The 26015-nt window shown below is 62.5% G+C and overlaps 3 protein-coding genes across 18 annotated transcripts in view; 1 reads left to right on the top strand and 2 right to left on the bottom strand.

Moving 5' to 3' along the window:
- Positions 1–21: 21 nt before the first annotated feature.
- Positions 22–9005, bottom strand: SF3A2 (splicing factor 3a subunit 2). Of its 3 annotated transcripts, none has more exons than XM_036890596.2 (10): positions 8890–9005; positions 5691–5781; positions 5446–5609; positions 4345–4416; positions 3296–3342; positions 2845–2954; positions 2005–2054; positions 1793–1933; positions 1385–1453; positions 22–1308 (listed from the first exon to the last, which is right to left on the bottom strand). In XM_036890596.2, the coding sequence occupies exons 3-10, from the start codon at positions 5569–5571 to the stop codon at positions 514–516; spliced, it is 1410 nt and encodes a 469-aa protein (XP_036746491.1). In that variant the 5' UTR covers positions 5572–5609; positions 5691–5781; positions 8890–9005; the 3' UTR covers positions 22–513. The 3 variants fall into 3 exon arrangements, with proteins under 3 accessions (XP_036746491.1, XP_057345647.1, XP_036746492.1); XM_057489664.1 differs by having other exon boundaries at positions 5691–5787; positions 8890–8955; XM_036890597.2 differs by lacking the exon at positions 8890–9005 and adding an exon at positions 6808–6918.
- A 97-nt stretch (positions 9006–9102) lies between these two features.
- On the top strand, positions 9103–11647 carry PLEKHJ1 (pleckstrin homology domain containing J1). Of its 2 annotated transcripts, XM_036890626.2 has the most exons (6): positions 9330–9603; positions 9693–9760; positions 9926–9992; positions 10836–10926; positions 11005–11068; positions 11160–11647. In XM_036890626.2, the coding sequence occupies exons 1-6, from the start codon at positions 9510–9512 to the stop codon at positions 11223–11225; spliced, it is 450 nt and encodes a 149-aa protein (XP_036746521.1). In that variant the 5' UTR covers positions 9330–9509; the 3' UTR covers positions 11226–11647. The 2 variants fall into 2 exon arrangements, with proteins under 2 accessions (XP_036746522.2, XP_036746521.1); XM_036890627.2 differs by lacking the exons at positions 10836–10926; positions 11005–11068; positions 11160–11647 and adding an exon at positions 10454–10823 and having other exon boundaries at positions 9103–9603.
- A 519-nt stretch (positions 11648–12166) lies between these two features.
- Positions 12167–26015, bottom strand: part of DOT1L (DOT1 like histone lysine methyltransferase) — a 51237-nt gene continuing 37388 nt past the window's right edge. For 9 of the 13 annotated variants that reach the window (XM_057489631.1, XM_036890569.2, XM_057489634.1 and 6 more), the window contains 11 exons: positions 25868–26005; positions 25352–25477; positions 23831–24315; positions 23508–23643; positions 23047–23193; positions 21962–22073; positions 20911–21491; positions 20519–20721; positions 18651–18715; positions 17342–18286; positions 12167–16599 (listed from right to left, as the gene is read on the bottom strand). In XM_057489631.1, the coding sequence (XP_057345614.1) occupies positions 16067–16599; positions 17342–18286; positions 18651–18715; positions 20519–20721; positions 20911–21491; positions 21962–22073; positions 23047–23193; positions 23508–23643; positions 23831–24315; positions 25352–25477; positions 25868–26005 (3471 nt within the window). In that variant the 3' untranslated portion in view covers positions 12167–16066. Of the gene's footprint in view, positions 17223–17341; positions 18287–18650; positions 18716–20518; positions 20722–20910; positions 21492–21961; positions 22074–23046; positions 23194–23507; positions 23644–23830; positions 24316–25351; positions 25478–25867; positions 26006–26015 lie in introns of all 13 variants that reach the window. The other 4 variants (XM_057489632.1, XM_057489636.1, XM_057489637.1 and 1 more) reach the window with 4 other exon arrangements.

Below are 26015 nucleotides of genomic sequence, written 5' to 3'. Positions count from 1 at the left end.
GAGCGGGAGGAGGGCAGAGGTGCAGAGGCCCCCTGAACACCCAGGCCCAAAGGCAGACCCCATGACTCAGTGTTCAGATCCAAGGAGGGGCCCAGCCAGAGAATCTCCCCATGTTCCCCCAACTTGGGGCTGCAGAGCACGGGCACCTCGGCCTGGAGCCCCCAGCACAGGGAGTAGTCTTTACCTGGCTCTCCGCCCAGGGGACAGACCCCAGACTCACTGCGGGCTGGCAGGCCCTTTCCTCTATCCAGCCACCTCCAGGGGGCAGCTGCCACAACAGGCCACCAAGTCCTGACAGTCCCCAGGGTCACCCAATGCCCTGAGCCCCAGGACATGGAGGGGCACCCCAGGGACAGCCACGCCCACCTGCCCAGTGACTCACTCCAGGTGTTGGGGTGCTGTTTAATGAGCTCTGGGGACACGGCCCAGCCCTGTACAGAAGCACCAGACTTGGTTCAGGAGACACACGCAGGAAAACACACACAGAGACCTGCCCTGAAGGGCGGCAGCTTTTCAGTTGGCTGGGGGAGGGGGGGGAATGTTCCCAGGGCCTTCGGAGGGCAATGGGGGTCTCAGCATTGGGGGCATAGGAGTTGGGGGGTGTACCCCAGGATTTGAGGGGTGAACTCCAGGAGGCTGGGGGTGGACCCCAGGAGCTGGAGGATGGACTCCAGGGGCTGATGGGTGGACCCCAGGAGGTGGGGGGTGAACCCCAGGAGGCTGGGGGTGGATCCCTGGGGCTGGGGGATGAACCCCAGGAGCTGGAGGGTGGACCCCCGGGGCCTGTGGATGAACCCCAGATGGTGGAGGATGGACCCCTGGAGCGGGTGGGTGGACCCCTGGGGTTGGAGGGTGGACCCCAGATGGTGGATGGACCCCTGGAGCGGGTGGGTGGACCCCTGGGGTTGGAGGGTGGACCCCCGGAGCAGGGGGGTGGACCCCAGATGTGGGTGGGTGGACCCCGGGAGCTGAGGGGTGGACCCCGGGAGCGGGGGGATGGACCCCTGGAGCTGGGGGGTGGACCCCGGATGTTGGTGGGTGGCCCACGGGGGCTGGGGGGTGGACCCCGGGTGCTGGGGGCGGCAGCTGGGGAGGGCCCGGGGGCCCCGAGGGTGCAGGCCCACTGGGCGGCATGGGAGGCAGAGGCAGGCCCCCTGGCGGGGGCGGAGGTAAGGACTCAGGCAGCGGGGGCCGAGGGGGCAGACCATTCATCAGCGGGGGCGGGGGCCGCTTCACCCCCGGGGGCCCGGCGGGGAGGCTTGGAGGGGCCGGCGGCTTCTCCATCTTGAAGTGGAACTGGAGGAAGAACTGGGGGGTGGGAGGAAAGGTTGAGCGGCCCGGGCCCCGTGGGGCAGCCCCAGGCCGACCAGGCTGAGGGACGTACCTGCTTCGTCTCCCGGTTCCAGTGAGTCCAGAACCTGCCCTCGGCCTTGTCGATCTCCCTGCTCGGGACCTACGTGGCCGGGTGGGGTGGTCGGGGGGGCTTTAGGATTGTGAGGGCTGCCGCCCAGGCCCTGGGAAGCCCTTTCGTGAGGAAGCGCGTTTGGTTTCTGGGGAGCGGATGCGGCTCGTGTTCCAGCCCTGGGGCCCCAGGCTGTGGAGCCGTGATAGCTGTCCATGTGGGCAGCGGAGCTACAGGATCCCTCAACAGACCGGTGGCCGAGCTGTCTTACTGCTGGGACTGTGCTGGTGTCTCTGCTTCCGGTGGGCACCCACCTCAGGACCCCTGGGCTGTGCTTCCCGCCCTCCCCTACCGAGGGGCCACGTGAGTGGGCCGCAGACCCGGCGCTACCTTGAAGGCGATGGTCTCATACGGCTCGGCGGCCATCAGCAGGTACTGCCAGCGCCGGTCCGGGGGCTCGATCCTCTGCTCGTAGGCAGACATGAAGCGGTGGCGGGGCATGATGCCCTCGGCGATCTCGGGGTAGTCAATCTGTGGGGACACAGCCAGTGGTGGCACTGCCTCTCTGAGGATCCCTCCCTCACCACCAGACCCCTGCTCACCTGGAAGAGGAGGCTCTGCTGGCCCATCTCCGTGTCCCTCTGCTTGGTCACTGCAACACACATGGGTCCAGAGTCCAGGGCCCAACACCACCCATCACAGGAGGGTGGGGCACTGGGGCATCATGGGGTCAGTGCCCCGGTGCCATCTGCAGCAGCACGGGTGTGTCCGGGGAGGTGGGGCTCCGTGCCACATGGAGGCCCAGGCGTCCTCACCCCAGAGGTCTGGAGCTGAGTAAAGGCTGAGAACTAGGGGCAGCGAGTGCGGCCTGGGCCCAAGCTCCCGGGGGAGGGCATTCCTGCATCAGGCCTGAGCCTCTGGCGTCCTGCGGTCAGTCCTGCAAGCCCTCCTGCATCTGCAGCAACACTCAGCCTAGAAACCATCTAGCGGGTTGCGGCCAAGAGGCCTTCCCTTTGGGGGCTCTCCCACAGGGGTCGTGCTGTCCCAGCCCCGGTTCTGTCAGGGGGCCTACCCTGGGGTCTCTGCACTGCCGTGCCCCATGTGGAATGCCAGCCACACACAGGATGACCCCACCTTTTGTCACAGTAGCACATATTCCATCTGGGCCCCTTGCCAGCTTTCTGCAGCCATGCTACCCGCCAAGGGCTCCACTGAGCCAGCCGTGCATCCCCCAGCAGCGGCTCCCAGCTCAAAGGACAGGGGCCCCTCCATGCTCCCACTCACCGCACTAGGAGGCACAGAGAGGAAATCCGGCCGGGAATGGAGACCACCCCCGATGGGCCAGGTGGCTCCAGGAACGGGAGTGAGCAGGAGAGCTAGAGCCAGTCAGGTCCAAGAACAGCATGTGTGGCTCAGGGCCAGGGTCCCGGAGACAGACTCACCTTTGTAGCCGGGGCGGCCGATTTTCACAAACTTCTTCACCTCCACCTTGACCTTCTCTGGTGCCGGCTGGGCCGGGGCCTCCTTGGCCTCCTTGGCTGCTCGCCGGGCCCTGCAGGTGGGTGGCACGTGCTGCTACGGCCCCTCCACACAGGCCGCCGAGGCCGCGGCCCAGGTGCTGGGAGCCATGCCCCCCGCACCCTGACCTTGGGGCTTGTCTGAGTGGGGGTGCAGACAGGCCGGCACCTTCCTCTCCCTGCTGCTTCCCGCTGCCCCTGCCTCTCCTCCCCCTGGCAGAAACCTTGCTCTGCAAGGTCAGCCAGCTTCAATGCTGGCAAGGGTGCACCAGCCCCACGTCGGGGGCGGGGGCTTCAGCCCCAGCGTGGCTTAGATGTGTGAGCAGCAGCTTGCTTCGGGCATGGCCCTGGCCTGGAAAGGGGCACAGGTACTCACAGGTTAGTCTGATGCTTCTTCCCCTGGGTGTGCGCAAGGTAGCTGCCCTGTAGCAGGAAGAGGACACACACAGTTAAGACGGGTGTGGAAGGCCTGGAGACTCCTTGACTCGAGACGGAAAGCTGCGTGGGGTCAGCACAGGCTGCGTGATGTGCACACAGAGCAAGACGGGCCGGGCCTCAAAATGTCCACTTGGGAGTGCATGGGACACAGTCTCATCCACGGTTGGGGGCTGCAAGTGGACTGTGCCGGGCTGTGGACACTGCATGGCAAGAGCTGCCAACCCAACAAGCAGACATTCCCCCTAGACCACCTCTCCCATGTGGGCAGAATGAAGTGTACCCACTAGTGTTTCTCAATTGGGGGCTTTTCTGCCCCTCTGGGGACACTGGGCAATATCTGGGGGCATCTATGGCTGTCATGACTTGGAGTGGGGGCCAGGAAGGCTGCTAAGCCCCTTGTAGTGCCCAGGACAGCATCCCTCCAAGCCCCCCGCTGGGAATGTCCTGGCCTGACAGCTGCAGGACCGGGGGAAACCCTAAATATGTGCCGTTTGGCTCAAGAGCGTTAGTAGTTGTGAATAAACCAGGAAACTTCCAGGCAGACAACATGGAAAAGGACAAATGAACTCTAGCAACACTGAGTCAGTTGGCCAACAAGCACACTTGTCAGGCTATCATCTGGACAACCTCACAGTTGCCAAAGGACCAAACGACAGCCACACCGCCTACACCTCAAAACCCTGACACAGGACGTCCCGCTATGCCCACCCGACGCTCACTGATGTGTGCTGACACAGCCCCAGTGCCAGCACTAAAGGGCACTTGGTACGTCCACAGCAGCGGTGGCCTCCAGGGCCAAGGGCCTGGCCTCACGTGGAGCGACCAGGGTCTCTCTGGGAAGATGCCATGCTGAGCAGCCAGTGGTTGGTCATGAGCAGCGGGCCCAGTCAGCGTCCCCCCACCCTTGGCCATGTCCTGCACGTCTCAGAGTGACGATGAGGACGGGGCGGGAGCAGCGGGCTCCTTGGCCCGGCCAGGGTGTCTCACCTCGTTGTTGTGGAGTGTCAGGCACAGCTTGCACTCGTAGGAGCCCAGGTGGTTCTTCATGAAGTAGGGGTCCTGTGGGGGGAGACGGCCCATGAGACGGCGGACGGCGCCCCGTGACCCTGTCAGCCTGCACTCGGTGAGGGCCTTCCCGTAGGAGAAGCCCAGCTCTCCCACAGCTGGCGCAGAGGGGCGGGCCGCCTTCCTTCCCCGCAGACAGTCCATGGTCAGAGGACTGGGCCAAGGCCGCCTTCTATGGCAGAGTTGCAGGACTGTCTGGGCGCCTGGGCAGGCACAGCCATTCAGCACCCAGGACAAGCCCCCACGGGGGATGGGGAGCAGTGAGGCCTGAGGGGGAGCCTGGCCCCGCACCCACAGGAGTTTTGGGCCTAGAAGGCAGAGGCAAAACAGCACTGCTGGCTGCCCATCGGCCATGCCAGCACCCCACATGTCCCCACACAAGCCAGACATGGGCAGAGCCCACGTCTTTGCACGGCAACAAGCCAGCCAGGTAGGACATGCAGAACCAGCCACAGGCTGGGTTCAGCTCATCGGCATTGGCAACAGCAATGCCTGTGCACTGGAACATGGGGACAGTAACAGACTTACAGGTGAAGCCCCAATTCTCAGGGCCCTCTAGGGAGAACCACACAGTGACCACGGGAACACACACGGGGCAGCTCTGTCCCAGGAGACACTGGGCCATGTCTGGGGACATCTGTGGCTGTCACAACTGGGGCTGCTCCTGTCATCTGGTGGGGGGCACGAGAGATGCTGCCCACTCCCCAGGATGTCCCGAATGTCTACCATGTCAAGGGGGAGCCCTGGACCCACCAGAGCTCCGTGTGGCCACAATAAAAGGCTGTCTGCACTACGTGTGCTGGGATGATACCAACCCCTACGACACCTCTGTGGCCCTCGGCATGGGCAACTGCCCCACACACCACCAAAAACCCTCACCCGGTAAAAGCCCCTGAAACGTGGGGTCGACAGCTGACGGCCTCAGGCAGACAGCTGAGTGGCTGCTCTAGGTCCAGTGCCCGCGCGTCCCCATGAGGACCCCAAGGCCCAGAGGGGCACCAAGCAGCCGCCCACCCAGCGCACCTTGTTGATGTCAATGGTTTCTAGGGCCAGCTGCCGGAGACGCTCCCGGCGGTCCCGGTTGCTCTCGGAGGAGGAGGCCACGCCTCCGCTCCCGGTCTTGCCCCCAGGGCGGTGCTGGAAGTCCATAGTGGGGGCTGCGGGGCTCTACCAACCGCGGGAGGAACCTGAGGCAGGGTACAAGATGGCTATCACAGGGGCGGCACCCCCGCCGTCTCTCATCCCTCAGCCGGGGCTCCCGCCCTCACCTCTGGATGCTGAGTCTGAGATGCCTCGTCCCCACCGCAGCTCTCCTGCTAGGTGGGGGCCTCAGGAGTCTGACGGCCTAGAGACCAGAACCTGCAACTGGGAAGATCAGGCCAAGTTCTCACTAACAGGCCCTGCCTCCTCCAGGAAGCCTTCCCAGACTGCCCAAGGCCTGGGCATCCTCCTCCTCCTCTGAATGCCCTCTCTACTCCTCTGCATTCATTGCTCTCAACCTAAATTCTACTTCTCTGGCTCGGCTGTAAATTTACTGGAAGCAAGGAAGGCATCCATCCATCTGTCCCTACTGCCTAACAACGAGAAGGTTCTCAAGACCAGTTTGTGGCAGGGGGCGGACACCCTCTTCCACCCCCTCCGACCAGCCCAGGCACGAGGCCTCCGGGCTCTTCTCTCTGCTTTAACACTCCCCATCCTGACGAGTCAGTGCTGGCTCCAGGCCAACACTGGTTTAAACCCAGTTTCTTGTCTCTGTTGGGCTGAGCTCAGAGCAATGAAGCCCAAAAACGTGACCCCACAAACATGTTCACATTCTCATCCCAGGACCCAAGGACATGTCCGCTCACGTGGTACAGGGACTATGCAGAGAGGATTGGTCAAGGCCCCGGAGATGGGGTCCTCACGAGGGTCCCTATGAGGGGGGCAGGAGGTCAGGGTCAGAGAGACGGGAAAGCGCAGCCCTGCCGGACGTGCAGACGGAGGAGGGGCCCCGAGGTGAGGCTGTGGTGCCTCTAGAAGCTGGAAGAGGAGGATATGGTTCTCCCGGGACCCCAGCCCTGCCCACCTGGATTTAGGACTCTGACCTTCGGAAATGCATAATAATAAGATTGTGTCATTTAAAGCAGTACATTTGTGGTGATTTGCTACAGTAGCTGCAGGAAACTGAATAACAGGGCAGGCACAGGCTGGGTGGCTGGGGAACATGCCCTGCGGGTGGCCCAGCAAGTGCCTGCTGAGAGAATCTGACTGGCTCAGGAAGGTCCACACACACACCGCTCACCAAATCAGACCCCAGACCCACAAGCACCAGAAGCGGAAACTGCTGGTTACTGGAGGCCCAGGGCACAAGCGTTATCGCCACCTGACCGAAGATGGAGCTCACACCTGACAGGAAGATCACATGTCCAGGTGCCCTTGACTCCCCGGGGCAAGTCAGAGCTTTATTCTCAGAATCGGAGTCCTCTGGGCTTAGGCAGGTGCGGTAGGACCAGAGAGCCCAGGGGTGAGGGCCAGGCTAAGGAGGGGGATTCCATCTAAACCTGCCCACCAACAGCAGGTAGCCTGCTCCTCGCCCACTCTGGGTCCAGCAGGCAGAGGCCCAGGCTGAGATCAGGAGGCTTTTTGGGGGAAAGGGCGCCTGGAGAAGTATCCCAGATACTAACAGTTCGGGCCCTCCGTGCCCCAAAGAAACCACCAGCACCTTGCTAGGCCCCCCAAGCGGCAGGACTCTCCAGATGAGCAGCACGGCCCCCACACGCAACTTAACACGAACACACAAGAACACCACATGCCTGAGACAAAGGAAACCTAGCGGACACCTTAATAGATGTCACCACACCCCTAAACTAACAGAGAAGTCACTGCACTGTGGAATGAGGACAGGGAGCCACAGGTGAGCAAGGCTAATTAAAAGAAGACCAGACCCTTGGAAAGTAAAGACATGGAGACCCAAACAAAAGACAACACGAGAGCTCAGAGATTAGTCAAATCTTCCACAGAGGATTAAAAATTGAAAGAAAGAAAGAAAAAGAGCCAAATTAAGAACCTGGATGAAATTCCAGGGGGAGAACAGGAAGAAACGAGACCTACCAAACAAATGAACGTCACCAAAGCAGCAATGTAAAACATGCTAGAACTGAAAGGACCCTATTTTTAAGAGACAAGCAAGTGAAAAGACCCTCAATACAGATCATGAAACTTTACGACACCACAGTAAACCTTCAGTTTCTACCAGACAGAAAGGGGATCAGAAACAAAGGGTCAGAAACCAGAATGGGACCTAACCTTTCAGAGCAGCACTGAAAACTAAAGACGAGAACGCCTCCCTGTTCTCAGTAGGAATTTCTCAATCTAGAACAGGTACACCTCAGCTTCTGTGTGGCAAAATACACCCATTTCAGTTAACCAAGGTTCCAAACAGATCACTTGATTTCTTCAACAGCTACTGGAAGATACTCTCTGATGTGATGTAGGAGGAAGAGACGGTCAGATAGAAAACAGAAGCCAACCCAGGAGAGCAGACAGAAAGTTCCTGGACAATCCGGTCTGCTGCAAGGCGAGCAACCAGTCCCACCTGGAGCAGGAGCCTGCCAGGGTCCGAGAGAGACAGACCAATGGAAAAATACCAGAGATCGGTGTGTGGGGTGCTGGGGCTTTGCACACAGAGGAACAGGCAGACAGGATCAACTAAAAGGAAAAATAAACGAATTGGCTTTTGAGAGAAAAAAAGAACAATGGAAGGAAAACAAAGCAACCTGATAAGGTACCTGCCTTAGCAGCGAAATAGGTTGACTAACGGTTTGGCTAAGGGTGGTGCTGTGCAGAGTGTGGAGGGTGGGAGGCAGAAAGGAAACCTCACCGACCACGACGTGAAGTCAGTAGATCGCGTCTAGTAACGCCGACACCTCCAGGGGAACGACGCTGTTTTAAATATAAAGGCTGCAAGAGCGACGAGGCTGTCTCTGAGGCCCTGCCTCCTCCAGGAAGCCTTCCCAGACTGCCCAAGGCCTGGGCGTTCTCCTCCTCCTCTGAATGCCCTCTCTACTCCTCTGCATTCATTGCTCTCAACCTAAATGCTACTTCTCTGGCTCGGCTGTAAATTTACTGGAAGCACCGCCCTCTCCTTAAGCCTGCAAAACCTATTCTTGTCTCGAGCCCCCCCTCGGCCTCCCGGAGGCGACGGAGGGCAGAAGAGAGAAGCCCCCGGAGATGCCGGCCCCGGGCATCCAAGAGCTCGCGAACCGGTGCCGGCGGTCGCCGGGGCGCAGCGCGGAGCACACCGCCCCCCAGGGGTCTCCGAGGAGTCCCGAGGCGCGCGGCGTCAGGGCGCCGGGGGCCCGAACGCCCGCCCGGCCTTCTCTGCGGAGGGGCAACACAGTCGCCTGCCCTCAGGTTGCGCCCCCCACCGCAGGCGACCCTCGCTACAACCCAGGGCCCCGCGGCCGCTGCCCCACCCGCGTTCCTCACCCACACCCGCCGCCGCGCTACAATCTCCTTTTCGGTCGCCGCCGCCACAACTGTTCTGCGCACGCGCACAATGGAGAAAAAAAAAGCACTTCCGGGGGAAATGAGCGCAGGGTCTCCGTGTGCGCATGCCCGGCCCTTTCAGGGGAGCCGAAGAACTCCGGAGGCGCGAAGAAAAGGGGCGGGGCTGAGAGTGCGGGCCGGAAGCCGCTGTGCGCGTGAGCACCAGGCTCTCAACGCTCTCTCGCGCGGGGCCAATTCTCGCGTGAGGGCAGGCTGCGGCTGTCCCACCTCCGACGGCTCCTGGTTCCTACGGTCAAGGACGCTTCGGGTGTGGGGATGCTCTACTCTGTTTCCACCCCGGGTCCACTTTATTGCTTGGCTGTGTATAACAACAGTCCGCCTTGTCCACTCTCCCGTGCGTCCCAGGAGAGCTTCGTAGGCCCCAGAACGTTGGCGCCTTGCGCAGGTGATCGACAGGACGAGCGGCTCGGGTAGCGCAGGCGCAGTAGCTCCAGCATCGCTTCCGGGACGACGCCGTAGGACTCCTTTGGCGCGGGCAGCAGGGACGGCGGCCGGGAGGGCGCGACCTCGCGCTCCGTTTTCCGGGACCCGGCTGCGCCATGCGTTACAACGAGAAGGAGCTGCAGGCGCTGTCCCGGCAGCCGGCCGAGCTTGCGGCCGAGCTGGGCATGCGGGGGCCCAGGAAGGGCAGCGGTGAGCAGGCCGGGGCACCGGGTGGGCGGCGGGCGGGGGAGGGCGGCCTTGAGCCGCCGAGCCCGCGCGAGCCCGCCCTCTGCCCGCAGTGGTGAAGCGGCGGCTCCTGAAGCTGGTGGTCAACTTCCTCTTCTACTTCCGGACGGATGAAGCCGAGGTAGAACGGCGGGGATGGCTGGTGCCGAGGGTCCCGGGGTGTGGCTGGGGCTGGGGGTCTCGGGGCTGAAGGGCTGACGGCAGGGTCCTGGGGTTGGGCTGGGTCGGTTTCTGGGGCTGGGGTCTCCGCAGCGGCCCTCCCCCATCCGCCCTCGTTTACCCCCAGCCCGTGGGCGCCCTACTACTGGAGCACTGCAGGATCACCCAGGAAGAACCAAGCGGCTTCTCCATCAGTGAGTGCAGGGATGGGCCTGCGGCGACCCCCCAAAACAAAGCTCACTGTCCCGAGCAGCCCCACTCGGGCTGGCCTCCTCGCCGAAGGGACTCAGGCAGTGTGCACCTGTCCAGGTCACTTTCTAGCCGTCACCCCCCAACCACCACCAGCACTTTCTCCCCTGATGGGGAGCACTGCCTTCTCAGGGCACCCTGCTGTCCTTGTACCCGTCCTCAGTGCCGGTTCGTGTGCTGGGGAGTCTGGAGGGTCCCCGTGGGCTAACTTGAGAGGGTGGGGGGGTCTGTGTAGCAGGCAGAGTCCTGTAATAATTTTTCAGGGCAGCTGTGGCAAAGTGCCGCAGACAGGAGCCTAGACAGCAGATGTTTCTTTCTTTGGCATCTGGAGGTGGGAATCTGGGATCAGGATGTGAGACGGGGGTGGTTCCTTCTGATAGGGAATCTGTCCCTGGCTCTCTCCCAGCCTTCAGGTGCCACCAGCAACCCTTGTCCTGTGGAAGCATCACTGCATTTCTGCTTCAGCTGTCATGTGACTCCCTGCATGTTTGCTTCCCAGCATGCCCTCTTTATAACGACTTTGGTCCTGTTGGGTTAGAACTCTCCTATTTCAGTGTGATCTCACGTCAGTTATACCTATGATGAAAATCATACTCTGAGTTTCGAGAGCTAGGACTTGAATATATCTTTTTAGGGACACAGTTCAACCCACAACTGGCGAGGATGGATGTGTCTGTGCTGGGGCTGGAGGAGGGGACAGTTGTGGCCAGCCGTAACAGGAGGCTGAGCTTTCCAGGGGGCCGGGTGTGGGAGTCAGTGGGGACACACTGGGGCCGCTCCCTCTGCAGGCTTTCTGGAGGACCCAGAGAGGAAGTACCACTTCGAGTGCTGCAGCGAAGAACAGTGTCAGGAGTGGATGGGGGCTCTGCGTCGAGCCAGGTTGGATACTGGCTGGCCTGGGGGACTGGAGGGCAGGACAGAGCGGGCCCTGTGAGCCCACACCACTTTCCTCCCCAGCTACGAGTTCATGCGGAGGAGCCTCATCTTCTACAGGAACGAGATCCGGAAGATGACCGGCAAGGTACGTCCCAGGCTTGAGATGGGGGTGCAGGGTGGCTGTGCATATGGCCTCCAGGGGCCTCCAGCTCATGTGCCCCCCTCCACCCACACAGGATCCCCTGGAACAGTTTGGCATATCCGAGGAGGCCAGGTTCCAGCTCAGCAGCTTGAAGGCATGATGAGTCTGGGGTCCGGGCTCAGCTTTCCCACTGTGGCTGGAATAAGCCCTCCCCACCATTGCCAGGTCCTGGGTTTCCTGGCTGACCCTGGATCTGTGTGGAGAGGTGTTTGGCTGTAAAAATTTCAAGAGCCTGAGGCTGGTGGAGTTGGGCAGGGACTCCCTTTTTGGAAGAACCACCCAGCGAGCCCCCCTCCGTGTCTCTGGACCCACTGGACTGGGCTCACACCTTTTGGTGCCACACATGTGTGCCAGGAGCTGTGCCTGGCGGCTGCTGTGCCATCCAAATACACAAAGCCAGATGATGCTGTGAAGGGCATGGGCCCTGCCTCGTGGGTCATGCCCCACCTGGTGGTGGGGCCACAGTGCCTCCCCTAGAGGAGCATTTGCTTATTGTTAAAATAAAGGTACCTCTTTTCCACGCAGGGTGGCAGTGCGGTGAGTGATGGGAGGGATGTTCACCATGCACAGGCTGGGCACCCAGGCGATCCGAGCTGGCTCCCAGGAGGGAGGGGGACAAGGGTCTTCTCTGGGCTCAAGGTCTAAGTGTCTGAGAGGACGGGGCTGGGTTGCCTGGGTAGAGGGGAGGAGCCCTAGAGCCACAGCCAGGAAAGACAGGCTGGTGCTCACAGGCCCTGGGGGAGAACAAAGGGCGTGATCCCTCGGTTTACAGGACCCCTGAGAGGAGCTGCATCTTTGGGAAGAGGGGGGGGTTTTGCCCATGGTGTTAGTTTCCCCGAGTGGGGGCCATCCTGGGTGAGTCTGATTTAGTCGGGAGCTGGGTGCTTGGGTCTGCTGTGGCCAGTGGCTGCCTTCGGGTACACATGGGAATTCTGGGGTAACTGTCATCCCCAGTTGGGGGACAGCCAGTGCAGCCTGGGGCTGCCTAGGTTCTGAGCCCCTGCTGTGTTATAACCAGAAAAAATGCTTTACCAGACCAGGTTCAAGTGAAACGGTATTTTATTACAGCGTTCAGAGGTGGAAATGCAGAGTGGAGTGGGATTCACTCAGGAAATGAGGGTCAAGCCAGCAGCCCGAAGAGGGACAGGCCTTGCCAGCGCCCCCGACTCAGTTAACCAGAGGGTGAGGCCAAAGCCCCGCCAAGTTACAAATTAAGGTCTAGACACGAGACAACAGTGTGGATGGACCCAGAAAATGGGAATGGCAGCTGCGAGAAACCAACTCCTAGTGGACCGGCGTGGATAAATAAGGGGGCGAGTGAGTCTTAAATAAGTCACAGTTCATAGCTGGGAGGAAAGGCCAGCTCCTGACTGGAGGGTCACCTTAGCTGTTAGGTTTTCCTGAGCAGAGCGACCAGAAGTAGCCCGCAGCCAACGGCAGCACCAGGGGTCTGTCTGCAGGGTCTCCCCCCTTCCCCACAGCAGCCTGTCTGCAGGCAGCAGCTGATCACAGAAGGGCCTGGGGACACAGATGGAGGGCAAGGGTGGGTGCATAAAGGAGACCCCTGCCCTACCTAAACGGGCCAGCTCAGCCCACTGTCACCCTGGGGTGTGCCTGCAGACAGCTGAGCTGGTAGGACAGATAGGCACGGCAGCAAGAGTCCTGCATGAGTGGCTGCGGTCGCCCCAAGGAGGGGTGTGTACAGGGTTTGATTTGCTCAAGGTCAGGGACAATGCTGCATGCTGTGGCTTCTCAGCTTAGGAGCTATGCTCCCAACACAGGGTCCACAGGGTGACACAGCACCTTCAAGGCTGACCTGGAGGGGAGCCAGGCAGCCAGTTAGGACGGGCCATTCTGAGGGCCGTCGCGAGCACCATCTTCTGTCTATTGCTCTGGGCTGGCCAGCAAGCCCGACAGCAGGGCGAGTGGGGTGGCTGGAGCCAAGGAACTGTCTGGCACCAGCCCTTCCTGACCTCTGTTCTGTAATGCCTCTGCCCCCCTGCTGGGAAGGTGACTTAAGACCCTCAGACCGGGAGGAGGCAGCAGGCCTGGCCTGCCACACCAACCCTCCAGTAAACGGAGGGCCCCTGGCTGCTTGGCTAGGGGCCCCAGCCCCCTGCCAGGAGCTTTGGGGGCTCTGGGACATACCTGTTTGGCGACAGTACATAGATGATGCCACCCAGCTGGGGGACCCAGGCCCATTCACAGTCCCTGCGCTAGAATCCTGCTGGCAACCTCCAGAAGCTTCTAGAACAGGGCTCCTGCCATCCTGCAAAGCCCTGTGCCCTGGTTGCCCACCCCTAGCGCACTGGTTCCCAAGCACCATTTGAAGTGGCTCCAGTGCGGGGCAGGTGCCCCCAGCTGCAGGGCTGGAGGGCAGCGCGGCTGCCCAGAGGGACTGGGCCAGGAAGTACAGCCAGCCCTGGGCGTCACCGCTCCTGTGCACTTGAATAAATAAAAAGGTTTTCCCTAGCTTTCCTTTCTTCCTTCTTTTTAGTTCACTGTGCGTTATACAATCTAAAAATAAATGATCAAGTCTATGAAATTTATAAATTTTCATCTCTATAAAATACTGTCACTCGTGAGCGTGACTCTCTGTACAGACACCAGGCACCCTCACTGCCTGCCCCACGTCCCCGCTGCCGCACCACCCACGAACCACACGCTTCAGTGGACTGGCATAAGCCCACTATGAGCAAAGACATACAAAGGTAATGCACATTTCCACAACCGCTCAAGCCGTCAGGAGTCAGGTACCAGACCTTCTGCACAAGCACCAGAGTGGGGTCCCCTCCCCGTGGCTCCAGGCTGTGGCGTCACCACACAGGTTCGGGAGGGCCACACCATACTGCGCCCAGCTGGCCGGCCGTTCCTATGCCAAAGGCGCCCATCCTTGGACTCGGGCCAATAGTCTTGTCGGAGCTGTTCACAGTGACGGGGTGGGCAGCTGGGCGCCCCCTCGGGGGGAGGGCCTTTTCTGAGGAGTGCCACAACACAGCAGACGCCCTCCGCCGGGGTGGGCGTGCCTTTGGTATGGGAAGAGCGGCGGGGACAGACGGCGCACACTTCAGGGGCCAGTTTTGGCGTTGGTCCACCTCGAGTCAGCACCAAGAGGACACGGGGGCGGTGAGGCCTGGCGACGGGATAGCACCGGGGCCCACAGTCGGCATCTCGCTGGTGGGCCAGTTCTTCGGGCCGATGTCCTTATATAGATCCAATCATATATAGTATTTACACTTCTCAATAGGTTGCCTTTACGACTTCGGTGGAATAAAATAAATCAAAATTGTTTATACTTTTTAAAAAACGATAAATACTTTATCTAAAACTATGAACAGTACGAGCTGGAGCCAAGCCCCAGCACCCCCACGGTCCGTGCAGCGCCGATCACAGTAGAGCCTTGACATCTGTCCGCTGGTCCTTGCCGCCCACCCCGTGCTTGCATAGGTCTCGCGGTTGAGGTAGAAATCCTAGTTACCTGCAGAGCCAGCGTGGGAGGAAATGCAGCATACCATTAGCACTTGGTCCCAAAAGCCCAGACACTCCCCGGGCCAGGGAACCAAAGCCGCCTACAGACAGACTGACGGAGGGATGGACGGAGCATAGCGGCTGCAGGGACCAGGCCACGCCCCTAGTCCACTCAGAGGTGGGAGCTCCAAGCTGTGCGAGGCCCTCCTGGCCTCCCTCCTCCCTAGGAGCCTTGGAACTGAGATGCGCCCCCCAACCCCCGGTCATGGCTCGAGGGCACTGCTAGCCGCCCAGCCCACAGTGACTGCCCGTGACACCGCTGCAGGAGGGGGTGAGCAGCTGCCCACTGAGGGCCAGGACGGGAGCCTGACACCGAGGTCTCCCCGTGCACACCACAGACTCCTCAAGCCCACACGGCGCGTCTGGTGGCGAGAGGCCTCTTTGTGCTAAAGCCCCTCTACCTTCCAGGCTTTCCCGGCAGGAAGGATGCACAGCTGCGCCCACACCTCAGCTGCTCTGCACGTGACCAGGAGGCCGCCACACATGCTCCCACTTACATGGCGGGCGGCTGGGGACAGCAGGATCTGTGCCTGCCCCAGCACCTCGCTGGCACCTGGCCTCCTTCCAGACCTCACCCTGGACGCCCCTCGCCCCAGGGGACATTAAGGCACCCACAGAGGCCAGGCCAGCTACACCAGTGGCCCAGCCCCAGCGTCGCAGCACAGCCAGTCAGGGAGCGGACAGGGACCTCCTGAGGCCTCAACACTCACAGCCACCTTCCTGCGCTGCCCTCAGCTGACCCCACAGTGCTGCACACCGGCCAGCCACCTTCCTCTGCGGCCAGCACTGTGCTTACCCCATGACCCGGCAGCCCCGGTGCATGTAGGTGGGGGCCTGCACACAGGGACCTGAACCAAGAAGCCCAGCGGACCACCACCACCCTCTGAAGCCCTACTATGTGCCAGGGGCCTTACACGCATTAAGTCTGCCTAAAACCGTAGAGGCACAGTCAGGGAAACAGACTAGGAGGCCCAAGGGCACAGATGGCCAGGCTGGGATGCCCAGGCACCTGGCTATGGCTGACACAGAGCCTATGGGGCCAGTAAGCTCAAGCCAGGCTGGACGTTCCCCTGGACCCCTGCCCACCGCCTGGAGAGACATCCCGGATCTGCTAGCTCCCTGGGCAGAGGCGGCCTCAGGGATCTGGTGTGAAGGGCTGGCCACCGCCTTCAGGCTTTACAGTGGTCACCCCGGCCTCCCGACTCCCTGGCTCCTTCTTCCTCTGCGATTCTCAGACCAACCACCTCCACCCGCGGCTGTAGCTGAGCAGCCTCTGTCCCCCAGGGCCCCGGTGGAGCCCCACAGACCCGCCTGTCTCTGGGAGAGGAAGGACAGCTCAGTTTCTCGAACGGGATGCCTGGCTGGGCGCTGGCCTTACCTTACAGAATACGAACAGCTAGCTAAGCAAGGTCTTTATCGCGGCTTAACCCCCGCAAGGCGCGCGGCATATGGAGGTGGCATGCCAAGGGAAACCCACACGGCGGGCGGCCCCGTGGAGCCGGGCTGCGGGGTCCCAGGGGCGGCCCGGGCCAGGGCCAGCCCAGGCAGAGGCTGCTGGTGCACCGCGAGGTGGGGGCGGGGGGCCTTGTGCGGGAGAGAGGCAAGCTTGATGGACAGAGAGGCGTTAGCAGGCGGCAGAGAGGCGGCAGAGGAGGCGGGCAAGAAGGCCGGGGCAGCGGGCAGGGGCGCGAGGCTCTGCAGGAGCGCGGGCTCGGAGTGAGCCGGCAGCAGGGCGGGGGCGGGCGGCCCTGCAGGGGCCCGGCCCGGGACTGGAGGGGGTGGCCGCGACTCCACGCAGGGCAGGGCCTGAAAGGAAGAGGCGGGCGCGCTGGCCACCGCCTGCAGCGGGGTTAAGCTCAGCGTGGCGCTGCGACACGCAGCCCCGCTGCCGAAACTGGCTCCAAACGGATGAGTGGAGGCGGAAGGCACCGCGTGGTTAAAGACACCTGAAACAGGAGAGAAAAACTCGGCTTCAGCAGGCGGCCCTCCCCAGGGAGGCCCAGAGGAGCGTGAGGAGGGAGGCAGACAGGTGTGGCTGCACACAGGTGCGGGCACAAAGCAGGTAGCAAGCGCAGGCGGCCAGGCGACTTACCTGCAGGCGGCTCCAGGCCCCCCCGGGTGCCCCACTTCCCGGCAGGCCTGCCGGGCTCCCGGCTGCCAGCAAGGGCTGGCCTGCCTGCACCAGCAAGGAGCCGGCGTCGGGAGTCCGGGACCCCACGGAGAGCCAGCCCAGGCTCCTCTCTGTCCGACACCGCGCCACCATGCAGCAGGTGCTTGCAGCCACCTGCTCTTCCCCAGCGCCAGCCCCCAGGGCTGCCCCAGAGCCCGTGGGCCGTATCAGGTCTGACGGGCGCCCTCCACATGGAGGAAGAAAAGCAGAGCCCTCTCCTGAGGGTAAGGGGGACACCGTCGACCGGAGAGCCTGACACAGGCCGACTCACGCATGAGCGCTCTGCCCACACCAGTCATGGCTGCATGTCATGGACAGGAGCGAGGTGGCGGGTGCAAAGTGGACCTGGAGGGACAGGCAGGCCCAGCCTCTCACCCCTTAGGGGCTCTGGAAGGGAACCTGCAAAGCAGCGGCGGTTAACCCGGTGGCCCCGGGGGCGGCGACGGCGCGGCTCCGAGTCTCCTACCCCAGGGCAGGCCCGCAGCCCGGTCGGGCAGGCCAGACGAGCGGCTGCCTACCTCCGACTGTGCCGCCCGCCACCCCCGAGGGAAAGCTGCCCATGGCGTGCGAGTTGGTCAGTCTGGTTGTGGCGGACGAGACGTGTACCAGCCCGGCGGCAGCTGGCACAGAGCTGAACAAGGACTGAAGCACAGATGAGCCCAGGTTGGCCTGCAGGGACATGGGGCCCAGCGCAAACTGCGGACCAGGCGCGAAGGAGCCCAGGAAGGGCCGGTGCGTCTGCACGGGGGGCGCCACGCTACTCGCCGGGGCTGCCACCGTGGCAAGGCCGGGGTTGCTGAGGAGGCCCCCGGGAGGCACGGCAGCGGCGGAAATGAAGAGGTTGTGGCCATTCTTGAAGTCGGGCTCCCGGTCCCGGCTCCTGCCCGTTCTGCCGTGCCCCAGAGGCACCCTGTCCGAGGGCCCGCACACGGGCAGGCCCAGCTCGCCCACCTCCCTGCTCTTGCCGCCCTCGGCCTTCGGGCCGCCCAGTCCGTCCAGCTGCCTCTTGTGCACAAAGGGGCTGGGCTCTGTGGTGCCACCCTCTTTGCCCCGTGGGGCAGGAAAGCTCGAGGGGGCACCCAGGCCGGCCGGCTCGGGGGCCTTGTGGGACAGAGAAGCACCATCACTGAAGCCGTGTAAGCTGAGGTCGGTGGCCAGGCCCCCGCTGAAGGCAAAGCCGTTGGGAGGGTTGCTGCTTGGGCTCAGCCCGCCGGGCCCCGCCAGGGTGCCCGGAAAGTTCTTCCTGGGGTGGGCAGCCAGCTTGCCATCAGTCGAGCTGGGCTCCTCCAGGGGGGGCCGGAAAGCAAACAGGGAGTTCTGGCTCAGAGCGCAGCCAGCCTGCAGCGGGCTGTCGGAGGACTTGGCCAGGCCGAGGTCAGAGATGGGAGAGAAGGTGGACTTCCACTTGCTGCTGTTGACGGGCTCACTGGCAGGCGCCGGCTTCCTTCCCACCAGGCCGCCCCCTGATGAGAGAGGCACAGGCCATGGGACCCGGCATCTGCAAGGGCCTTGGGGAGTGGGAGGAAGCTGCATGGGATCCGCTCACCACGTCCCCAGAGAAGCCTATTTCATCCCCTGCGGCCTCTCCAGGGGGCACTGGGGCAGGAGCCCTGGGGCCCCTCTGGGGGCAGGCGAGTGGGCTCACAGTGGGGCCCAGTGGTGGCACCGGGAGAGCCTCGACCCGTGCCTGGCAGCACAGACGCTGCGCTGCCACGGGGACGGCCTGCAGTCGCCATGTCTGTGGGGTAGCACCCAACACCACTCAGGCAGTTCCAGAAGCACAGCATGGCTCCCTCACCAGTCTGGGGTGGGAGCACTGTCACTCACCATTTTCCAAGGTTTTCGGAGGAGATTTGCTTTCTAAGGAGATGGTTGCAATTTTCCTCTCAATTCTATCAAGGAAAGAAAAGTAGATGAGTGTTAGTGGCTTCAGAGGCACCACCCACCACACTGCCCTCCCTCAGATCTGAGAGGCCCTGGGGCACCATGCAGTGGCCCCAGGGCTGCCCAACGCTGTGCGTGTAAAGGCACAGGGCTGAGGGCTCGGCCACAGCAGGGGTACAGGGATGGCATTTGCTAACACGCAAAGACGCGCATCCCAGATAGAACCATCTCCGGTTGAGGTTTCCTCTCTGGCTCTTTCTGCAAACTCAGATGCTCCCTACAGAACACCAGAACCCGTAGCGTGTCCTCCCGCTGTGCGGGTCCAGAGCACACTGCAGTCCCAGGCCCGAAGGCAGTGTGTGCTCTGTGTGCCAGCAGTCCCACAGCGCAGCCCCACGGCCACCAGGGCCTGCAGAGACAAGCCTCCGGACGGAGCCAGGGAACTGCCGAGCTGGAGCCCCCAGTGCGAAGAAGAGCAAGTGCTAAACATTTTAAAACATGATTTATGTCTGTGGAGGAGGAACAAGATGAAACGACTTAGACGAGAACCAAAAACACAGGCAGCAGAAGACAACACAGGCAGGACACCACCACCATCCAACGCCTGGGCCAAGGTCGCCACGGGAGAGGCGGCCGGGCGTGCAGGGGGGGGCCTGCGGACCGTGTGCTCAGACACAAAGAGCCTTCACAACTTGATAGCCCGCTGCAGAGGGGGCTCAGGGCTGTGTGGCCCCCCAAGAGAAGCTGCACAGGCAGCCAGGCAGTGCTTGGCAGGCGGAGCCAAAGCCAGAAAGACACCCTGCCTCACACACCCGAGGGCGGCGGAGAATGACTCACACCGCCCAGGACGTGGAGAAGCCTGACGCTTGCACATGGCTGGCGGGAATGTGATACGGCAGCAACTTGGGGCGACTTGGCCGCTCCTCACAAAGTTACACGTGATGTTACTAAGGGACCCGGCAGCAACACGAGCTCTTCAAAGAGAAGCATGTATGTGAATATTCACAGCAGCACGACCCACAACAGCTAAAAACTGGAACCCCACCACCCATGGACAGATGGATAACCACGTGGTCCGTCTATGCACTGGGGTATCACTCGGCCTTAACAAGGAAGGACCCGACACCTGCGACAATGTGGGCGGACCTTGAGGACATGGTGCCCAGTGGAGTAAGCCAGCACAGGACAGAGCCCGTCTGATCCCACTTCTAGAAGGTTCCCAGAGAGCCACATCCACAGAGACAGAAAGTGGGTGGTGGAGAGTCAGTGTTAAGGGGCATAGGCTGCTTTTGTAGGGTGATAAAAACGCCCTAGAATTAAGAGCGTGATGTGTGCATGACCTATGAACACAGCCAGGGCTGCATGCCTGAAGCGGGCAGTGCGGCATGAGTTACATCTAATAAAGCTGCCATCAACACAGCCATTGTCCCTCACAGACGGAGACAGGCAGGAAGCAGGGAGAAGAGGCAAAAGCCCCATCGCCCCAAGCTCTCTCCTGCATGGCCAACTGACCCCTTCATCTCTTCTACCCAAGTGACATGCACACAAGTGACCCAACAGCTCGTGGCTGCTCTGGACACAGGCTCCTGGCCAGGGCCATCAGTGGGACGGCAGGTGTCAGGTGGCAAGATGCCCTCGGACAGCCTGGGCCCTGCATGAGTGGACTGGCTTCTCACCAAGTGGTGGGCAGGCTCATAAAACTGCTCAAGGACAGCACCAAGGGACACTGACGGCAGGTGAGGGAGAAACCCCTGAGGTCAGGACCCGGTACCCACAGCCCACGGCCAGCCAGCCCCACGTAGCCCACATGCCTGGCGCTGCTGGGCTCATCCTCGGAGCCCTGCTCCTCATCCGAGGTTGGTGGGGAGCAGTGGGCCCCATTGCTCTGGCCCAGGGGCCTCTCCTTCTTGAGCACGGGTGGCTGGTCGTCGTCCTGGGAAGGGACAGGGGAGCTCTGCAGGCTCTCGGGGGACGAGATGGCAGTGATCTCCAGAGGCTGGTTAATGTTGCTGACCTGGGGGATCAGCACACAGCACAGGCCCTGTCACCGGGCTCCCAGGGCACCGACACCCAAGGGTGCTGCTCAGGACCCTCCTGCCCGAGCCACCACATCATGGGAAGGCGGCATGCAGCGCTGCCTATCTCAGCTGGGCCAGGCGGGCTCCCCTGTACCTCCCGCCTCCCCAGCCAAGCCTGGCCTTACCATGGAGTTGAGGTTCAGGGGGGACCCTGAAGACTGCGTGAAGAGGCCAGCAACAGATGGCAGGGCCCGGCGCTTGGGGGACACACCCGAGCTCAGGCTGGGGGTCCCTGCTGACACCCGCTTCCTCCTGCCCCGCCTGCGGCTATCCTGCCCAAGGCTCTGGCCACAGTCTCCGCGAGCACCCGATGGCAGAGGGCTGTGCTTGCTGGGAGGTGGTGGCCTGGTGCCGCCAGCGGCCGTGCCAGTGAAGATGACCCTTCTCTTGACTTCACTCTCTGGGTCCGAGAAGCCAGCTTCGGGAACCAGGTCCCCTTTGCTGGAGTCTAGGAGCAGGCCCTGGGGGGCGCCGCTGAGCCGGGGGCTGGCACAGAACTGGTGGGCAGGTGAGGCTGAGCCAGGGTTGCGGGGCTGCACTAGCAGTGGGGGGTGCTGAGGGGTGGAGCTGTGGGACCCCACAGGAGTGAAGAGGCCTCCCGAGCTGGGGGGATCATCAAAGGCTGTAGGCTCAGCTCCGGGAGGAAGTGGTGCCGGGCTGCACGACAAGGCCCCGCTGATGGCCATGGAGCCAGCATAGGAGAAGCCTGCAGGGGAACGGGGGCTCCTCAGGGGGCCATTCCAGGAGAGGACGGAGCCCAGCTGAGGACAGCGTGGTCTGGGTGGCGCTGGTGAATAAGCTCAGGACCCAGAGTCACACACCAAGGGACCCACAGGCTTCGAGACGCCCACCCAGGCTCGCGTGAGGATGGGTCAGCTCCCAGGTGCTGGGAACCAGAACCCAGCTAGGATGTCACCTACAGGCTGTGGCATGCTTCCCAGGCTGACATACAGCCTGCCCACGTGCGCCCACACCAGGACATCCTGGCCAAAGGCTCATGGGTCACACTGAGGGCCCCAAGGGCGTCCTGGTGCAGGGCTGGCTGTGCTGCTGTGCCCAGACCCCACGCCAGGAAGAGCCGGGCTAGCTCTGAGCCCATCCTGGCCCTTCTGCGGTCCTGGCTCTGGCCCTGCTAACACCACCCAGCCCAGGCGGGCCCGGGAGCAGTAATCCTACCTGCAGCTGCCAGGGCAAGACTCTTGCTTCCGGCACCATGGGCATTAGCACCCAGCTGCTTTTCAAGTGCAGATGACTCTCGGGCCTGCGGCACTGGGCTGGGAGTGCTTCTCTGCAGAGAGGAGGTGCACACTGTCGGCTGAGCCAGGGCCAGGGGGACGAGGTCATGGAGGCCATCCTGGGCCTGAGCCACAGGACAGGCAGAAGCAGGCAGGCGCAGAAGGGGCAGACCTGCTCGGGGTGTGGGCTTGGGGGGCAGCCACCAGAAGGCTCTGACTGCACACAGGACAGATGCCTGACGGGGTTCTAAAGATCTCTGGCCAGCAGTCAGGTGTCAGGCTCAGGGTAAAGGGAGCAGGGAGGGGCTGCAGCTATGAGGGGCCCAGCAATTCCACCCTGCGTGGAATACAATAAAAACAATCCACACAAAACCTGTGGCACACGTCCACAGCAGCAGTGGGGACACGTATCCATCAACAGGCAAACAACACACGTCCACACATGGAGCATTGTGCAGCCACGGAAAGGAGCGGAGCCCTGCCACACACCACACACGGATGGACCCTGACCACATGGCGCTCAGTGAGATGCCAGACACACAGGCCACACAGAGTGTGACCCCATTCTTGTGACACGTCCACAACAGGCGAGTCCACAGACAGAATGTGGGCCTGTGGCTGCCAGGGGCTGGGGAGGGGGCAGGTGACTGCTAAGGAGATGGTTTTTATTTTGGGCAGTGGGATGTCCTGGAATGAGACGCAGTGGTGACACAGCTCTGTGGATGCACTGAGGTGTGTACTTCATGGGGCCAACTGTGAATCCCATCTCACCCAAAGTGGACAAAAGCCCACGTAGCATGCAGGTCGGCTTTTGCTCCTCCCCACCCGCATGTGTGGCCTCACACAGGGACAGGCCTGAGAGAAAATCTGAGGACACCACCGGGATTAACTCTGGTTTCTAGACGTTTGTTTCTTGGGGTTTCATGGTTTGCTCGAAACTTGCCAGCGTGTAACTTGGCAGAAGGTGGTGCCACGGGCAGGAAATGCACCTCCCGACCTGCATGGGTGGCCCTCCTGGTCACTCACCACTTTCTCGGCACGGCTGGGCAGCACCACGCTGGCCAGGGGGATGCTGACAGGCAGCTTGCTGGGCTGCACAGTGCTGAGTGGGATGCTGACGGGCAGGCTGGTGATGGCCTCCCCACTGCTGGCATAGGCGCGCTCCTTCACGCCCTGCAGACACAGCTGGCCATGACCCTGGGCCCAAGCGCCCCTGGGGAACCTGGCAATGATGCCACAGGCCGGGCCCACCCCGTGTGGCCCATGCCAGGCTTTCCCACATGGTCAGAGCTGCTGCGTCATCGTGCCCACCTTCTGCCTCAGGGGAGCCCTGCACTGGTGCCGCCCTCCTACTCTCATCCGCTAGCCGGGCAAGGACGCCAGCAGGGCCAGGCCCCCCCACTGCCCTTACCTGCTGGCGCCACCCCTGCCAGCAGCCTGGCTCAGGACCCGCCCAGCACCCCCCAGCAGAGGAGGCCCGCCCTCACCTTCTCACCACCCCTCTCTCCAGCCATCGGCAAGGCCCCGGGGGACGAGGGCCGCAGGTCCTGAGGGCTCAGCTTGATGCCGTTGGCCAAGCCAGGGCTCTGGTAGGGAAGGCCATTCTCCTTGGCGTGCTCAACTCTGCAAGGGGATGTGTCCCTTGGTCACCGTACAAGGAGCCCCTCCAGCTGAGAGTCCACTCTCAGAGCTGGCAGCCTGGGCCCAGCAGGCCCCTCAGACCTTCCAAACCCATGAGCTCCCACTTAAAAGATGCCCCCAGCCAGCAGCCAAGGGTGCCAGATGCAGACTGCAAGGCCCACACGCTCACCGAGCGTGCAGCTCGCCGGCAGCCACCTTGCCACCGGCCGCATGGTCCTGGCTCAGGTGCCGCCGCAGCACCAGCTTGGCTGGGGAGAGCCTGGTGTAGTCAGGCAGAGCCAGGCTGGACAGCTTCTCGAGCCTGGGCCTGCTGCCGTGGCTGGGAGTGCAGGGCACGATCTCCTGGTCCAGGGGGGTGGCCAGGTACTGGGGGGGGCTCTGCTTGGAGGAGGGCCGGATCAGAGTCCCGCAGAGCTCATAGCCGGCCACACGCCCATTCATAGAGAGCTCTGGGCTCATGCTGCTCAAGGGCGGCAGGGGGAGCTGGGGGCAGTCCCGTTCCAGGTGCAGCCGGCCTGGCTCTGCCTCCAGCTCCCGGCCCAGCACGCCTTTCCCGCGCAGGTGCACAGACAGCGCGTCGTCAGGCGGCACACAGGACTTGAGCTGCAGGAGCTCCTGTTGCCGCTGGCTCTTCTCCAGCTCCACGATGCTGATCTTTAAGGCAAAAGGAGGGCATCAGGCTGCCCCTGAGAGGGGGCTGCTCACACCTGCTGAGGGCCAGACCCTGGGGGCCCCGCAGAGAGGGACCGTCCTGGGAAAGTGCGAAGGACGCCCACCCAAGGGCCCACCACCCAGACGCAGGTCCAGGAGCTCTGGGCAACTGCACGAAATGGCAGGCGGGCGTCCAGTGAAGCTCCATAGGCACACACGCGCTGACCAAGAAAGACGTCTGCGGGAGGCAAGGACAGGGGACAGGGAGCCTGTTCCTGCTGACATGCCTTGTCTGCAACCCTCCTGATAGTGTCTCCTGGGTGGTCAGGATACCAGGCACCCTGTACCCCACAACGAGCATGCATCGCCTATCACACCTCAGGGTGGGAACCCCAGGATATTCCCTTACAGAGACTTCTCTCACAGGCACATCTGCGGAGGCAGGGCCTGGCTCTGGGAGCAAAGTTGGCAGAACTTGTTTACAACACATACTACGCTGCTGGTTCGGCAGGCAGGAGACACCTGGGCCTCAATCCTTCAGCAAGCAGCTTGATAAGGGGCGCTGGGATCTTGAGGTGCTCCCAGCCCTACTTCGGGAAGTATGTGTTTAACTTCCTGAACACAGGTGTGCAGAGGAACTGCAATGTCCCCTGTGGCGATGAATCACTTGAGAGAATCCCCGGGGTCCCAACGGGAAAGCTGGTACAACCTATGAAGTCCCACCCAGTGCCCCAGGGCCACGGCCTTCCCACGCGGCCACTGCATGGGCTGTGGACTGTGCGTTGTTTCTCCTAGTGTGACTGCAGCCGAGTGGCTGGAGAGGCCTCACAAGGGTCAGGCTGGCACACTGGGCCACCCTCCTCCCCACACCTTCTGCTGACCTTGCTGACCTGTCGCCCTCACCAGAGTACCGGCGGCTCTGCCAGTTGCCGTCACAGATGGTTGCTGGGAGGTGCCTGGCACACAGCCTAGGGACGCAGCCCCACGGCCTGAGCTGGCTCCCACAGCCCCAAGGCCGTCCGCGCCTGTGCCAGCCTACCTGCAGCTCCAGGCAGTGCCGCTGCTTCTCGGAGATCTGGCTGCGCAGGGCCTGCTTCTCCTTCAGGAGGCCCTCCAGGGACAGCGTGGACCAGTCCAGCCTCAGCTCCTCGCAGCGAGCCTTGAGCTGCAGGGACGGGTGGCGGCGGCTGAGCCCCAGCCAGGAGGCCCCTGCTGGGGCACGCGTGGCCATGGGGACGTGGGTGGGGCCCATTCCGCCTGCCGTCCCGACACGGCTCTGGGCAGGGTCCCTGAGGGCCTGTGTGCTGGGAGCACAGGACAAGCTCTGAAAGCCAGGCTGAGGGGGCCAGGTGAGGGGTGCTTACAGGGCAGGACAGACAGGCCCATCAGATGTGGGGCTCCTCGCAGAGCCCAGCCTGGGGAGCTGGGGACGGGGAAGGCCCATCTAGTGAAAACTGCAGAGGCTCCGGGTGCCCTGTGATCAGGAGAGCCCGCAGGGGTACCAAAAACGAGCTGGCAGGGTGGGCGCCGCAGCGCAGGGAGGGGCCACACGCACCAGCTGCAGGCTCTGGGCCCTCAGCTGCCGGGTGTCCTTGTCCAGCTGCTCCGCCTGCTCCCTCAGCTGCTGGTTATGAGCCGAGATCTCCTTCTGTGCTTGAATCAGGTCATTGTAGGTCAGAGCCTTCACCCCCAGCTGAGGACAC

The sequence above is a fragment of the Manis pentadactyla genome, chromosome 12 (assembly GCF_030020395.1).
Source record: "Manis pentadactyla isolate mManPen7 chromosome 12, mManPen7.hap1, whole genome shotgun sequence".
In the NCBI taxonomy this organism is placed as follows: Eukaryota; Metazoa; Chordata; class Mammalia; order Pholidota; family Manidae; genus Manis; species Manis pentadactyla.
Note: the sequence above shows the minus strand (reverse complement) of the source record. Positions and strands in the feature narration are given on the sequence as shown.